The sequence below is a fragment of the Pristiophorus japonicus genome, chromosome 17 (genome assembly GCF_044704955.1).
Source record: "Pristiophorus japonicus isolate sPriJap1 chromosome 17, sPriJap1.hap1, whole genome shotgun sequence".
In the NCBI taxonomy this organism is placed as follows: domain Eukaryota; kingdom Metazoa; phylum Chordata; class Chondrichthyes; family Pristiophoridae; genus Pristiophorus; species Pristiophorus japonicus.
In genome coordinates this window covers 94,593,747-94,608,600 of record NC_091993.1, presented here as the reverse complement: position 1 = coordinate 94,608,600, position 14,854 = coordinate 94,593,747, and the positions used below count along the sequence as shown (strand labels likewise).

The following is a 14,854-nucleotide window of genomic DNA, read 5'->3' as shown; positions in this document are numbered from 1 at the left end:
AATTCTATAGCAACTTCAGGTGAAGGCAGATGTGCGGTAATCCATAAATTGCTGTGCAAGATGCATCACTCCATCGTTAGCTTTGTCAAAACAGCATCTTGCTGCCTGGAATCCGGAATTCACAGAACGCAGTCCGTTCCTGTTTTGGGGTTTTTCAGGATTTCAGTCAAGAAAATCAAGTTTGAAATCCGGAATTCTCGACCGAGTCAGTGCTGGGTTTTGAGCGGCAAGGTCAAAAATCCGGCAAAACCCAAAATACGGCACGAAATCGGTCGAGGATTCCGGATTTCAGACTTGATTTTCTTGGCTAAAATCCGGAATCCTTAACCGAATCCCTGCTGGATTTTGAGTTTTGCCTCAAAAATGTCCAGATTTCAGACAATAGTTCCGACTCCATCAGCTATGTGTAAAATGTTTGTTTTTTGGACAATTACGGTTTTCGCAGTTCCGGATTCGGGACGTTGCACCTGTATAGTAAACAGCGTGAAGTTCCTATCATTTACGCAGTAGATATGAACAAAACTCACCATGGAAAGTTAAGTCTTGTCCATTTCAGTCCAAGTACCCTTTTTATGATGTGATGAGTGTTAATTACTGCCACGCAACCGCTCTGGCACCGAAAATTAACTATTACTCTCATTCCTTCAAAAAAAATTTTTTTTTTTTTTTTTTTTTTAAATTTAATTTATTTTTAACTTCTCCCTTTTCTCTCCCGCAATCCAATCTTTCTTGCCTTCCCTTTATTTATCTTTCTGTACGTGATTTGGTATTGGATCCACCCACTCTAATTTACACTTCCTTCTCAGTGCTTACACTGTTAATTTCACAATCCTGCAATCGATTGGTTGAAGAAATACAGTTACTTGCCCGGTTCTTAATCACTCCACCATTGGCAGCCGTGCCTTCAGCTGCCAGGGTCCGAAGCTCTGGAATTCCCTCCCTTAACTTCTCCACACTCCTTAAAACCTACCTCTTTGACCAAGCTTTAGGTCATCTGCCCCAATATTTCCTTATGTGGCTTCGTGTCAAATTTTGTTTGAATACGCTCCTGTGAAGCACCTTGGGATGTTTACTACATTAAAGGCACTATATAAATACTCATTGTTCAGTCAGGTCCTGGCTGCCTGGACCTCGCTGCAATGTTATCTGCTTGAACTTTCGGCAACTTGCCACACAAAGGGCCCAAGTTTCCACACGATAAAAAACGGCGCTAAACGGCGCCTAAAAAAAAATCTCGATTCTGGAGCGTTCTGCAGCTCGTCTGCCTGACGCGGCGCCCAGGGGGGCAGAGCCTACACTCACGCCGATTTTGTAAGTGGGAGGGGGCGGGTACTATTTAAATTAGTTTTTTTCCTGCTGGCAACGCTGCGCGTGCGCGTTGGAGCGTTCGCGCATGCTCAGTGTGAAAAAAACAATGGCACTCGGCCATTTTTGTAGTTCTTTGTAGCTGTTTAATTTTTGAACATTTTTTTAATAAAAGCACATTGCCATCAGCACATCAGCACTTGCAGCCTTCTCACTGTCTCCTCCTCTTCCTCTCCTTCTCCTTCTCCTCCCCCCCCCCCCCGCCACGGGAAGAACGGGCGCCTCAGGCTGACTGCAGCATTCTCTGTGCCTGAAGCACTTTCACACAGGTAGGAAGATGGTTTATTTAATCTTTTCTTTGCTCATAAATGTTTATTCAGGTTGGATTTATTTGTATAATATTTGTAGAAGTATAAATAAGGATTTATTGTAGAATTTAATGACTTCCCTTCACCCCCCCCCCACCTCGTTCTGGACGCCTAATTTGTAACCTGTGCCTGATTTTTTAATGTGTAGAACAGGTTTTTTCAGTTCTACAAAAATCTTCACTTGCTCCATTCTAACTTAGTTTGGAGTAAGTTTTCACTGTGGAAACTTTGAAATCAGGCGTCAGTGGCCGGACAGGCCCCCTTTTGAAGAAAAAACTCTGTTCCAAAGTAGAACTGTTCTACCTGACTAGAACTGCAGAAAAAGAAAATGTGGAGAATTGCGATTTCTAAGATAGTCCGTTCTCCACCAGTTGCTCCTAAAAATCAGGCGCAAATCATGTGGAAACTTGGGCCCAAAAAAACTAAGCGTGCAAGGGCAAGTCTAACAAATGGCAGACACCGTTAGATTCACTCCCACAGCAAATTAAAGCCCAATTTCACATCTCTTTTAAAAAATACTTTTAATTGTATGTACAGCAGCTGATGTCAGAAAAATCTTTCATTTCAGATTAGATCCAGCCAAGTTATCTAAGAATATCTTACCAAACAGATTTTTGTTAGATACCATATCAAGGGATATGTAGCAATGGTGATTAAATGGAGTTGCGGTACAGATCAGCCATGGTCTAACTAAATGGCGGAACAGGCTCGAAGGGCTGAATGACCTATTCCTGTCCTATTGAGTGGAACTGGAAGTATTCAAGACTGGATATTGAAAAAAGTGTCTTATACGCTGTAGTACAGAAGCAGTTAAGAAATCTAGGGAAACTGTTGCGAGGTGGAGTTGGGTGTTATCGCAAACATGTGGAAAGTGGATCCTGCCTGTGGATGATGACTCTAAAAAGTGTAGCATTTCACAAAGGAAGAAGGGAGCAAAGATAGATCCTGAGGGAACTCAGGTGGTCACAATACAACAGGAAGAATAGCAATTGCTGAATTGTGCTGGCTACATTCGGATAGGTACGAAACAAACCATGCAAGGGTAGTCCCATGAAGGTGGACAGTTGAGGAAAGGCACTGGAGGAAGATGGCATTGCCAACCCAGTCACGTGGACAACTGCTAGAGAGGTCAAGGAAAGATAAAGCATCAGTTACAGATGTTGTTTATGACTTTAGTTAAGGCTGTTTCAGTGCTGTGAGAAAGGAAGATATGCAGACACCAGGAAGTAAAGCAGAGAATTTGCAATTAGAGAAATCATATCCTTGGAGCAAGCTGAGAATTCAATTAAAAATCCCAGAAGGACTGGAGAACACAATAGTATCAATTGAGAATAGGTGGAACTGAAACACTGAACAAAGTCTCAGCCACGAATTCTGATCTCACAGCTAACAACATATTTAGCAGGTCTGAAGCTCGATTCGCCTCCCCTTTTTTGAAAACCAGTTATGCATGGTGCCGAGAACTCTGAGGATCTTCTGTAAGATTCTATACTAAATTTATGTACTTCAAAAAAAAATGACTGTACTAGATGAACTCCCAATATTCCTAGCTTAGCTAGAAAACAGAATACTGATGGATAATATATATTATTTACAAATACACACTAATGATTGCATAAAATCAGCTTTAATAAATGCACTGCCATTTCGTTATTATGGCAGTTTAATTTATGTATACAGGATGCACCCACACTTCCAACCAGTCTTTGAACCTTTCAAATCAGTAGCATTTTCATATTATTTGAAATATATGGCTCAAATATTGCCTTAGTAACTGTACCATGGACTTTGTAATATTCAACATACCTAAATTTCATTAAGTTCGAAGGTAATTTGGACTATCTAAACATTTGATGTAGACAAATAAAATGTCATGACAAATGCGACTTAAGTTTGATCAATTTTTTTCCTGATCTGCATTGCTAAATACTGTAACATGAACTAAGGATTGTTTTCTAAAGAGGAAAAAGTGAATATTGAACGAGGTTTTATTATCTGGATTTTTTGGGGCCAGTGAAACATACCAAATGCATGCCATTTATTTTCATCATTATCAATGTCTTAATCCACTCCAAAATAATTTCTTGCCATTTCCACTGAAGCCCACCATTCTTTTGCCTAACTATTTCCGATGCCCTCACATGGTCCAGATTTCTCCTCAGCTTTCTGTTGCAGTCCACACTTTTTCTGCTGCTGGCTAACTAGCAGTTACACATATATAAAAAATAATTTTCCCAACAATCATGAATTTCACTACTTGTTACCACATTTGAATCCTTTCCACGAAATCGGCTTGAGTTTATTTTCTCTCTTGGCTTGCTGGAGCAGTATCAAGCACAACAGATGATAACAGCTAGTGACTACACAGTTTTTACCCCACAAAGCACTTTTATTTTATTCCAAAGCTACTAACTTCCAAAATGCAGGTCTTGGCAAAAATAAACTTACTGGCCTCCACAGGACCGCCACCAGGGGACGCATTTTCTCCCAATCTACTGTCAGAAGTCCAACTTCTCCGACTGGCCGGCTAAATGCGCTGATCTGCTTCAGTGAGTCAAAATACTTGCATCACGAGGTTAAAAAAAAACGATGTTCAACTCATTATGAATGACATACTGTGCCAACTCAGAAGATTTCCTAGGTCCACAATCCAATAGTCTCTTTTTTTTTTTAAAACTGAATCATCGACATTATCCTTTATTTCCTTTCACACAAGGCCCACTGCACAGCTACAATTAATCTTTTTTGCTTATTGCAATAATCATGAATCATACCTAAAATGTGCAATGTGAGTTTTGCCTGTCATCTTTTAAGGGCAAATGCTTGGCTTACATCTTTTACCTGTATTAGCATAAAGTATAACATGGAGAATGGTTCTCTGCAGCCACAAAAACCGAAGAGGTTCCGAGACACCGAAGGAGAAAGAAGCTTCTTTTACAAGATCAGTACAAGTTTTGTAATTAATGAAAATTCAATTGAATGATTTCAGCAAGTAAAGCATCAAAATATACAGCTACAACCAAAATTTTGTAAACACTAGTGTATCTCCTGCAGTACTGCTCATGGTTAGAGAATATTACAGAAATTCAGAGCTTTAATTCTCTTCTCATTTTTCCCCTGCCCCCACCATGCAGAGAGAGATAGGAGACGGATGTAAAACAGGAAAATCATTTACTGTACTCCCTCCCTGCTGTGCCTTCCCTACCACGATCAGTGCCTCCGATAATTCCTTATGAAGTAAAAAGGAGTATGGGGAAACCTCTTTGTCCTCATACAGTATTGCATCACTGCAAAATCTTGTGAAGTTCATTGCACGACTGCTCATGGTCAAGCAGTGCATTGCTAAGTAACTGACAGCTGGTGGGACAAAACTACATCCAATACATAAATGAAACTCTGCTCTACAACACACTGTTTGACTCAGCTTGGTGAATTCTTGCACCTTCTAACCTGGTCCAGAGCAGGTGATCCAAACCATGTCATGATGAACATTTACAGCATATACCAGTTTCAGTAAATGCCAACACTGACAATACAGAGGGGAAGATTACACATATGTAGGGAGCCACGAAAGACAGCGAGGATCAAAATTCCTACATGGATTGCTAGCAAAAAGCCGACATAAAATTATACTACGCTATCAAGAAGAAAGGGAACTCTGGGAATAGGAAAAATGGCAAGCTCAAGACTGTAGAAATACTGGAAGCAAAAGTTGAAGATATTGTAATGTGCAATGAATGAACTTTTAATAAATCTTAGAGTTTGTTTTCATAACTACTGCAGTTTAAGTTTATTGTAAATGTTATTTATATGGATATGGGGCGATGATCAACATTCCCTTTGAGCTCTGCAGCACTGGCTTTTAATTAGACAAACCACGCATGCATGGTATTTTGAATGGGCCGCACACCCAAAAGATATTAATGGGAACATTGGTGGTGGTGACAGTTGCTGAAAAGATTTGAAAAAAGAGAGAAATTTACTCAGTGAAATGCTTTCGCATTGGTAGTTGTGTCACATCAAAAATGTTTAAGCCCTACATTCATGTTTTACCCATGGATGCTGCAAACCAGACATGAGCCACATACAGATGTTGAAGCAAAACTATAGAACATTTGGTCATCATTGTGGACTATTACTGACAATGGATAGGATGAAAGAAAAATCATGTAACACTTCACAATGGCAAGAAACTTACCACAACAGCATATAGTAAAGACTCACCATCAAATTTTGGTCACAAGTAATCTATTGAAATTTATAAACAACCAGCTTGAATTCACTTTAACAAATATGTTAAAGTACTCAAGCTTTACTTCCAAATGCTTAATGAAATGGCAGCCAATCAAATGTAAGTACTAACAACAGACCAATACTACTGCCTGATTTATTTACATTGCAACAAAACATGCTAAAGATCATCTCCAAATAAAGGGAATTTTAAAGACAACTTAAGATGCTGGGTCTATTAAAATTTACTCCAATTTACTACTAGGTAATATTTTAATTAAAAACTTTAAAGCTGTATGGGAGGTCTCCAGCATTCGGTTTTGAAACTTGCTATATAGTTACCATCTATTCCTTTATGCATCCATTTAAAAATATTTCTTGCTTCCAAAAGTTGCAAGATCATAGACAGCATTCAAAAGTGCTGGGTTCCTCATGATTTTTATTGTATTTGACAGCAAGCTGTGCACAAAGTACAAGCTTCTATATTATGTTTCTCCATATATTTCTGGAATTTGCTGTAACATCTAGGAATTTGACTACAGTATTGTCAAACTATGAACTACAATTCTACAGTTGCCATTGTCAAACAGCATTGTAATACATTAGTTTCAGGGTTGCCTGGGAAACAAGGTCAAGCTGGAGATAGATGGGAATGCTCAGCTGCAGATTGCTTAGTCCATTGGAATAAAAATGGCATTGGGGGCAGGGGAGGAAGCGAAGAGTGCATCAGCTATTCATTTTTTAGGCATTGATGAGATAGAAGTCAATAAGAATTTATAGACCCCAACCTTGGTTGACAATTATTGTAAATTACTGTAACATAACCAGGTTGCATAGTTAAACGTTTTCTACAGTGCAGATACAGGGGCATTGTTTTGAAGCCTTCTGCTTCTCAATAGCTCTACTGTTACCACTGAGCAGTTATACTGTATTCTAAGTTTATTGGCAATGGCCGAGACAGCTCTGAGCAAAATGGGCCACTCAACTCAAAAAAAACTTTCCATGTCTGCTATGTAAAGCCTTAGCTCATTTTGGTCATTATTGCTTCAGTTCAGGCTTTCTCTTAACATTTAATTTATAGCTGCAGCAAAGATAGCTTCCATAAGTAAACTGAGTCCCATATGAACTGAAACTTGCACTTATGCACGTTGTGAATGGAATAGCATACTATGGTATCACCGGATCATAAGAACATAAGAAATAAGAACAGGAGTAGGCCATACGGCCCCTCGAGCTGCTCCGCCATTCAATAAGATCATGGCTGATCTGCTCATTATGCACAAGATCTGCCCACCACTCTTCCCTGTCCACTTTGAAAGCCAGTATATTACACAGACTGACGACTGGGAAGTTCAACCTAAAACTAACATTTATTTACGTCAATTACAGAATCACAGCAAGTAACAAGCAATACAGTACAATACTTCAACTGTTCAAAAACATGAGCCAAAAATCTTAAAAGGCTCTTTTCAGAGTCTATGATGGAATATTATGCAGGCAAATGACTTCACAAAGCTCCCTTATCTGCCTCACATGGAAAAGAGAGCATGAAACAGGGAAGAGATTACAAAAAACACAACTCAATTATCAAGCATTCAAGATAGATTCCATCTGAAGATCAAATAGATTATTAATTTAAGAAATTAACATTGTTAGATATTAAACTTGAGCCATTCAAATGTGCCAATAGTCCAGAGTAGGTATAATGAATTTGACTATTGCCTCTGCAAATTCACATACACTGCCTGTCCAGACATCAAGTAATCCTCTAACACAAGTAACTTCTGAATACAGACATCAAATGATGGAAGTCAACTAGAAAGGATGACTTTCATTGGCATAGAGATGAAACAAGTTTCATGTATTGGCTACCATTTAGGCCAGATACAAAGAAACTCAGTCTCACCTACAGCTAACTATTCCCAACTTTAATCCATATTGTGTTAAAACAATACAAAACAGCCTGGAATTCAGCAATTTTCATTATTTGATAGTTATCACCTAATATTCAAAAATGCTAGCAGAGAACAGATGATTGGGAATCTATTATGCAGTTGTAACATATTTGAGTTAACTATCAAACCACATGAAACTCAAGCAATTTATAATCATCCAAATGCCAAGTCATTCCCAGTCCATCTTTTATTCTTTGCATTATAATGTGTGGATTGGAAAGGGTCAAGAGACCATTTCTCTGCTCCAATGGAGACACAAGCAATAACTTTCTTGGATCTTGGATAATCAGGAAGATTGTAGCAACCATGATGCTTAATGCACATATCCATATGCCAAGACAAGGCAGAAAGTAATTGAAAAATCAGCAAAATTTCAAGAATATATTTCCAAAACAACCAAGATTTGTTTTCGATAAACCAAAGTCCTAATCACTTAAGAAAAAAATGTATACAAATACTGAATGCCATCACGAATATATTGATTCAATGTAATTCTCTCAATATTTAAATTTATACACTATTTTATTAAACCAAAGAATTACAGATGTGCTAGCAAAATGAACAGCTTTAAAAAAAAACTTTGCGGGTATTCAACAATTATCTTATCCTTTTTTCCCCTTCTTGTTTGCAAAGCTGCCAGTTCACCTGCCATTTAGAAGTCAGCCTTTGCTGCCATGACCAACTTGTAGCATGAAGACACCATTGTGCTCTACACTGCATGTAAGCAGCAAATTGTTATCCACAAATATAAAAACGCAGGACATGTATTTTAAAACTCGATAGGATTGCAGGAAAACAAAGGCATTTTTTGTACGCACGCCTGTGATGACAAATGCAACGATTTCAATCATAAATTGTGGGTTATGCAGCCTTACGACACTTAAAATAAGCAAATGCCGAGTACGTTCTCCCCGGACTGCCTCAAGTTCGATGGGAGAAAATACTTTCATGCCACCAATTCGTTAAACGCAGATCACTTCCACCAACGGTGTCATTTGTGCTGTTAATTTTAGCACAAAGCAAAGTGCATGTGGCATCCCTCCAAGAGATCCCATCCCCTCGACGTGATCGGTTGCTGAATTTTTAAGTAAATTCAGCACGAAAACGAAGAGTTCCAGGAGAACAATAACTAAGGCCCATCCATGGGAGGGAGTTCCCCTCCACCCCCCGGGCAGAGGCCGAGGTGGAGAGCAGACGTGTGGGCCCTGGGCCCCGGGCCCCGTGGAGACTGTCTCTCTGTCCGCCACCTCCCGCAGCGCCGCACAAACCAGGTCCCAGAGCCCCTTACCTCCTCTTCGCTCTCACTTTTGAAGCACAAACACGCCGCTCGCTTCTTGTAACCGTCCCCATCATAAGTCCGAGTCTGGTTTTGCTTTAATTTCATCATTTATATGATTTTTTTTTGTTGTGTTTATTGTCTTATCTCGATTATTTTTTTTTAAATTAAAAAAAACTTCGAAGAAAAGAGGGGGGGGGGGGAAGAAAAATCCTTGCAGTGAATTTCAACGACAGAGGGGAAACGCCGCCGACAACAGTCTATGTGCTGTGCCTCTTCATATTCCCACAGCCATTCTCTCCACCGACGCCGCCATCTTACCCGCACCGCGCGACAACCAAACCCGCACAACAAAAGGGCGCGGGGGACCAAGGCGGGGCTTCTGGCCGAGCGCAGCCACTCAGCGGCCAGCAGGGAGCCGGGCGGCGCGCCGTTCACCAATCACGTCCCCGGCGCGGCGTGGGGGATCCGCCCCCACTCACCGCCTTCCACAACAAGTTTGGTAGACGCCGCCTCAGCGCTGATTCAATCAATGGACGCTGAAAGCCGGTAGGAGGCGCAGCGGACCCTGTCTGTCGGGAGTCCCTCCCTCAGTCTCGAATACGAATGTATGAAGACAAAGAGCAGGGCTATTTTTATGTATAATTGTGTGTGTCTCTTATTATTTAAGTATCACGAGTTTTAGTTCAATTTTTGCTTTGTATGGGTTTTGTTTCTGCTATTCTGTTCATTTATGCTGGAAATGGTGCGGTTGTAAACTTATTTTACAAAAGATTTTGGACTATTATCATAGAATCATAGAAAATTACGACGCAGGAGGAGGCCATTCGGCCCAGCCTAAGCCCACCTTCCAGCACTAGGTCTGTAGGCTCTTTAAGTCCACATCCAAGTGCTTTTTAAACATGATGAGGGATTCTGCCTCTACCAGCCTTTCAGGCAGTGAGTTTCAGACCCTCACCAGCCTTTGGGTGAAAACATTTTTCCTTGTCTCCCCTCCCTTCAGGCTCGAAGGGCCGAATAGCCTACTCCTGCACCTATTTTCTATGTTTCTAATCCTTCTACCATCTACTTTAAATCTATGCCCCCTGACCTATTGACCCCTCTGCTAAAGGAAATAGGTCCATCCTATCCACTCTATCTAGGCCCCTCATAATTTTAAACACCTCAATTAAATCTCCCCTCAGCCTCCTCTGTTCCAAAGAAAACAAACCCAGCCTAGCAGGCGGTTAAGAAAGCAAATGGCATGTTGGCCTTCATAGCGAGGGGATTTGAGTACAGGGGCAGGGAGGTGTTATTACAGTTGTACATGGCCTTGGTGAGGCCATACCTGGAGTATTGTGTACAGTTTTGGTCTCCTAACTTGAGGAAGGACATTCTTGCTATTGAGGGAGTGCAGCGAAGGTTCACCAGACTGATTCCCGGGATGGCAGGACTGACATATCAAGAAAGACTGGATCAACTGAGCTTGTATTCACTGGAGTTCAGAAGAATGAGAGGGAATCTCATAGAAACGTTTAAAATTCTGACGGGTTTCGACAGGTTAGATGCAGGAAGAATGATCCCAATGTTGGGGAAGTCCAGAACCAGGGGTCACAGTCTAAGGAAAGGGGTAAGCCATTTAGGACCGAGATGAGGAGAAACTTCTTCACCCAGAGAGTGGTGAACCTGTGGAATTCTCTACCACAGAAAGTTGTTGAGGCCAATTCACTAAATATATTTAAAAAGGAGTTAAATGTAGTCCTTACTACCAGGGGGATCAAGGGGTATGGCGAGAAAGCAGGAATGGGGTACTGATGTTGCATGTTCAGCCATGAACTCATTGAATGGCGGCGCAGGCTCGAAGGGCCGAGTGGCCTACTCCTGCACCTATTTTCTATGTCTCTATCCAATCTTTCATCATGGCTAAAATTTTCCAGTCCTGGTAACATCCTTGTAAATCTCCTCTGTACCCTCTCTAGTGAAAATGTAGAAACGGGTTCTTTTTCCCTCAATCTGTTTCAGCGAATACACTGAGGTGGACACCAAAGCAGCTTATAACAAAGCAGTCTTTATTATTTGTTTCACCGGCCGGGACTTATCAGAACAAAGGGACGCTCTCCCTCAGAGTGCGCCCACTTCCCTCGGACAAGCCCCGTTACAATGTAGGGGCACAACGGTTATACACTTTCAGTACGTAATACAATTGAGGGACATTCAGTTCATCCTATCCTTTGTGATCCCTCCTTCCCTTTGTCCACTCATGATCCGATACCTGGCCTTCCTTGCCCAATTAGATACGGGCAAGTGGTTACAGCAACTTTTTCTCACAAAGAGCTTTCTCACCCATTGCTTGTAAATGTTACAATTTTACTAGCGTGACCAGTAACTAAGACCTTGAGCAAGTCTGTTATTTGTGTTGATGTTGTAATATTTGCAGTCTGACATTCTTTTAGTTATTTTTCCATGATTCCTTTGTTCACTTCACTGTCTCTATTGCTTATACATTTTCACACATTCACATTCCCCCCTTTTATCATTCCATGATAACTCTGGTAACTATTCCAGGAGTATCGCATTCAGCCGTTCGCACTCTCTTTCCTGATCCTCCTTGTCGAGTAGGTCTTTAGTTTGCTGGATCATAACCCGGGAGCCCATGGCCACAAGAGGGTTTGCTAACCTTGCCATCATGACTTTACAACAAAGGTTAAAGCAACCAATAATCAAGCAACAGATAATTATTACTACGATGAGAATAATTGCTCCATGCATTAGATATGATCCCCAGGATCCACCTAACAGCCAATCAAACCAGCCCACTCCTCCTGCAGGGATAGATAACTTCTTTACCTCCCTTCTTATGTGATCAGCGAGATTGGTTATGTTTTCTGAACTATCGGGGATGTAAGTGCAACATTCAGATCCTATCAGGGCACACGTTTCCCCCTTTCTCAGCTAACAGATAATCGAGGGCCATTCGGTTTTGTAATGCCACGGTCCGTATTGCTATCATTTCGGCCGTGATGCCCTCCAGAACTTCAGCAGAACAGTTAGCTATCTGTTCCAATACCCTCTCTAGGTTCTGTACTTCATCCATGGTGCGTCCTATCCCGAATGGGAACATCATGACTCCAAAGAACCTCTCGACGGGGGTGAGGGCTCGCCTGTGTTGGCTGGAGACATGTGCTTCCGCCAGGGTACGTGTTTGCCGCACAAATGGCACCACATATCCCAAATAGCAGGACCCTGTCCATCGCCTAGGTAACTAGCGATATGCCCTATGCCCGCACACAAAATACGTGCCGTTATATGCTACCTTTTTATATATTGTGTTGGGGTCCCAAGACTGGGCCCACAGACCTCCACCTGTTTTATTCGGAAGGTGAGAGAGGATAGTGACTCGTGCACCTGTTGTGATGTTGAGGTTGTGTGGGCAATCGCTGTACCCTATGATATGTCCCTTTCTGCTGGTGTCATTTCGGGTTAAACATATGGTCCCACTTGGCCTCCCGATCCCCGAGGTATTGGTCAGGACCAAGAATAGGGGTTCCTTTTTATGGTCATAGGGTGGTTGGTACCATCCCTGAAATGTTTGACTAATGGGGTACCCAGCACTCTCCCACTCGGTGACGTCCCCATGGTTGTCCACACAGTAACGGTATGATGCTCCTCCTGCCCTCTGTGATCCCTCTCTTGACCCGCCTTCCATCTTTCGTATTTGCATTGGCCCCCCTCCTCTCATGCTAGTCTGGCTCAGAAGCCACTTGACAGTCTCAGTTAGGGTCAGTGGAACGGGGCGCAAAGGAATTCCCCCTTTGGAATGTATAGGGATATGTGAGCACACCCAGCAACTAGAAAAGTTCCCATTTCGCGCATAAACATAACACATATACAAAAAGGTATTTACATGGAGCTATCGCTTCAGTCTCGCTTCCCACGCGCCGCACTTGACGTACACCAACGCTACTATACAGACTGTGGCACACAGACACAGTTTCATCTTATCGCTCTAGGTTAACAATTACTCGAGAACAAAATGTTTCTTGTAGCGTCTCTATGGACAAGGATAAATAGTCCGAATATTTTGCTGATTCAAAGAGTTCGGTTTTCTCGCCTCTCTTCTCAGGTCACCGTCAGTGTAGCTGGTTGTCTATCACTACGGGCATGGGTTCAAACTGTTCTCCTCGGGAGCCACTCGGTTAGTCGGGATGCTCCTAGGAATGACCTTATTCAGCTATGGAGAAGAGGAAGTCTGGAACAGAAACAGGGGTTAGGACAACCAGTAAAATAGGTTCGTTATGGGGTGACAAGTTTACAGTGGTGCAGGTGAACCCAGGTGCTCCTCCCCTTAACCTTGGCGGTGGTGGGGGTGGTAAGTAACACCTGAAAGGGCCCCTCTCATCGTGGCTCCAATCCCTTCCGAATCCATTTCTTAATCAGGACATACTTTCCTGGTGCCACGAGAGACGATTCAGGTAAGACTGGGAGGTCGAGGTGAGCATCTCGAACCTGGTTGTGGGCTATTCGCAGAGCCTGAGTCAGGGAAAGAACATAGGTGGTCATTTCCTCAGTCGTGTTGTGGAATTGGACAGTAGAGGGGACATTCTGATTCCATGGGGTCCTAAGGGGTCGACCATAAATGACCTCCGCGGGGGTCAGTCTAGCCTTGCCGGTGGGAGTAGTGCGGATCTGGAATAGGGCTATGGGAAGGAGTTTAAGCCAATTGAGTCCGGTTGATGCTACCAGTTTTGCAAGCTTGGTTTTGAGAGTTTGATTAGCACGTTCAACTAATCCCGCAGCTTGGGGTCGGTAGGCACAATGCAGCTGCTTGTTAATGCGCATCTGGAAACAGAATTCTTTGTTAACTTGGCCAATAAAGTGAGGGCCATTATCGGAACTCAGTCGAGCTGGGATACCATATCTAGGAACAATTTCCCTCATTAACACTTTAACAACAGTTTGAGCCTTATTGTCCAGGGTAGAGTAAGCCTCGATCCATTTGCTAAACACATCTACTATTACTAACACATATTTGTAACACTGAACTCTTTGCAACTCAATGTAGTCCAACTGCAAGGTCTCAAAGGGACCTTCTGGTAGGGGCGTCTTACCCCAATCACAGGGAACACCCTTCCCTGGATTATGCTGTTGGCAAACAAGGCAGCGACTACTGATGTTCTGGGCCAGCACCTGGAGTCTAGGGTGCCACCAAGTGGTCAAAAGCGTGTCACTTGTTGTCCTTGCTCCACAATGAGTAGCAAAGTGCATACATTCAATAACCCATAGGGCCAACTCGTCAGACATGCAAGTCTGTTCCGCGGGAGTGGTCCAGAGTTTAGAAACATTGTCATAAGTACATCCATAATCTTTCCACAACAGTTTATCTTTTTCAGGAGCGTCCTCCTGTGCTTTAATGACATCTTGGATGGTTGGCATTGGTTTTTCCGAGGCTAACTTATCTTTTGCAAGGTTTTAGTCCGACTCATCTTTTATCCATGCATGTCGAGGTCACTCTGTGAAATCAGAGGTCAGGGTTAGATTGGGTTTGTGGACTCCCCACTGTGGAGTACATTGGCTCTTTTGCCACAGGTGATGATGCTATGGCTGTGCACTGTACTATCTGTCTCTGTCTGGTCCCGTTTAAAAAAAAATCTCTTTCAGCTGATTTATCTTAGCCTTTTAACTCTTGAATTTGTTTTGTTTGAGTATCTATTTCTTTATTGTATCAGGCAAGTATTATTACA

At 42.2% G+C, this 14,854-nt stretch overlaps 1 protein-coding gene across 1 annotated transcript in view; it reads right to left on the bottom strand.

Annotated features, from left to right (window-relative positions):
- Positions 1-9,477, bottom strand: part of LOC139228006 (diphosphoinositol polyphosphate phosphohydrolase 1-like) — an 88,038-nt gene extending 78,561 nt beyond the window's left edge. The window contains exon 1 of the mRNA XM_070859156.1: positions 9,147-9,477. Coding sequence (XP_070715257.1) covers positions 9,147-9,245 — 99 coding nt within the window. The 5' untranslated portion in view covers positions 9,246-9,477. The remainder of the gene's footprint in view (positions 1-9,146) is intronic.
- Positions 9,478-14,854: the final 5,377 nt, after the last annotated feature.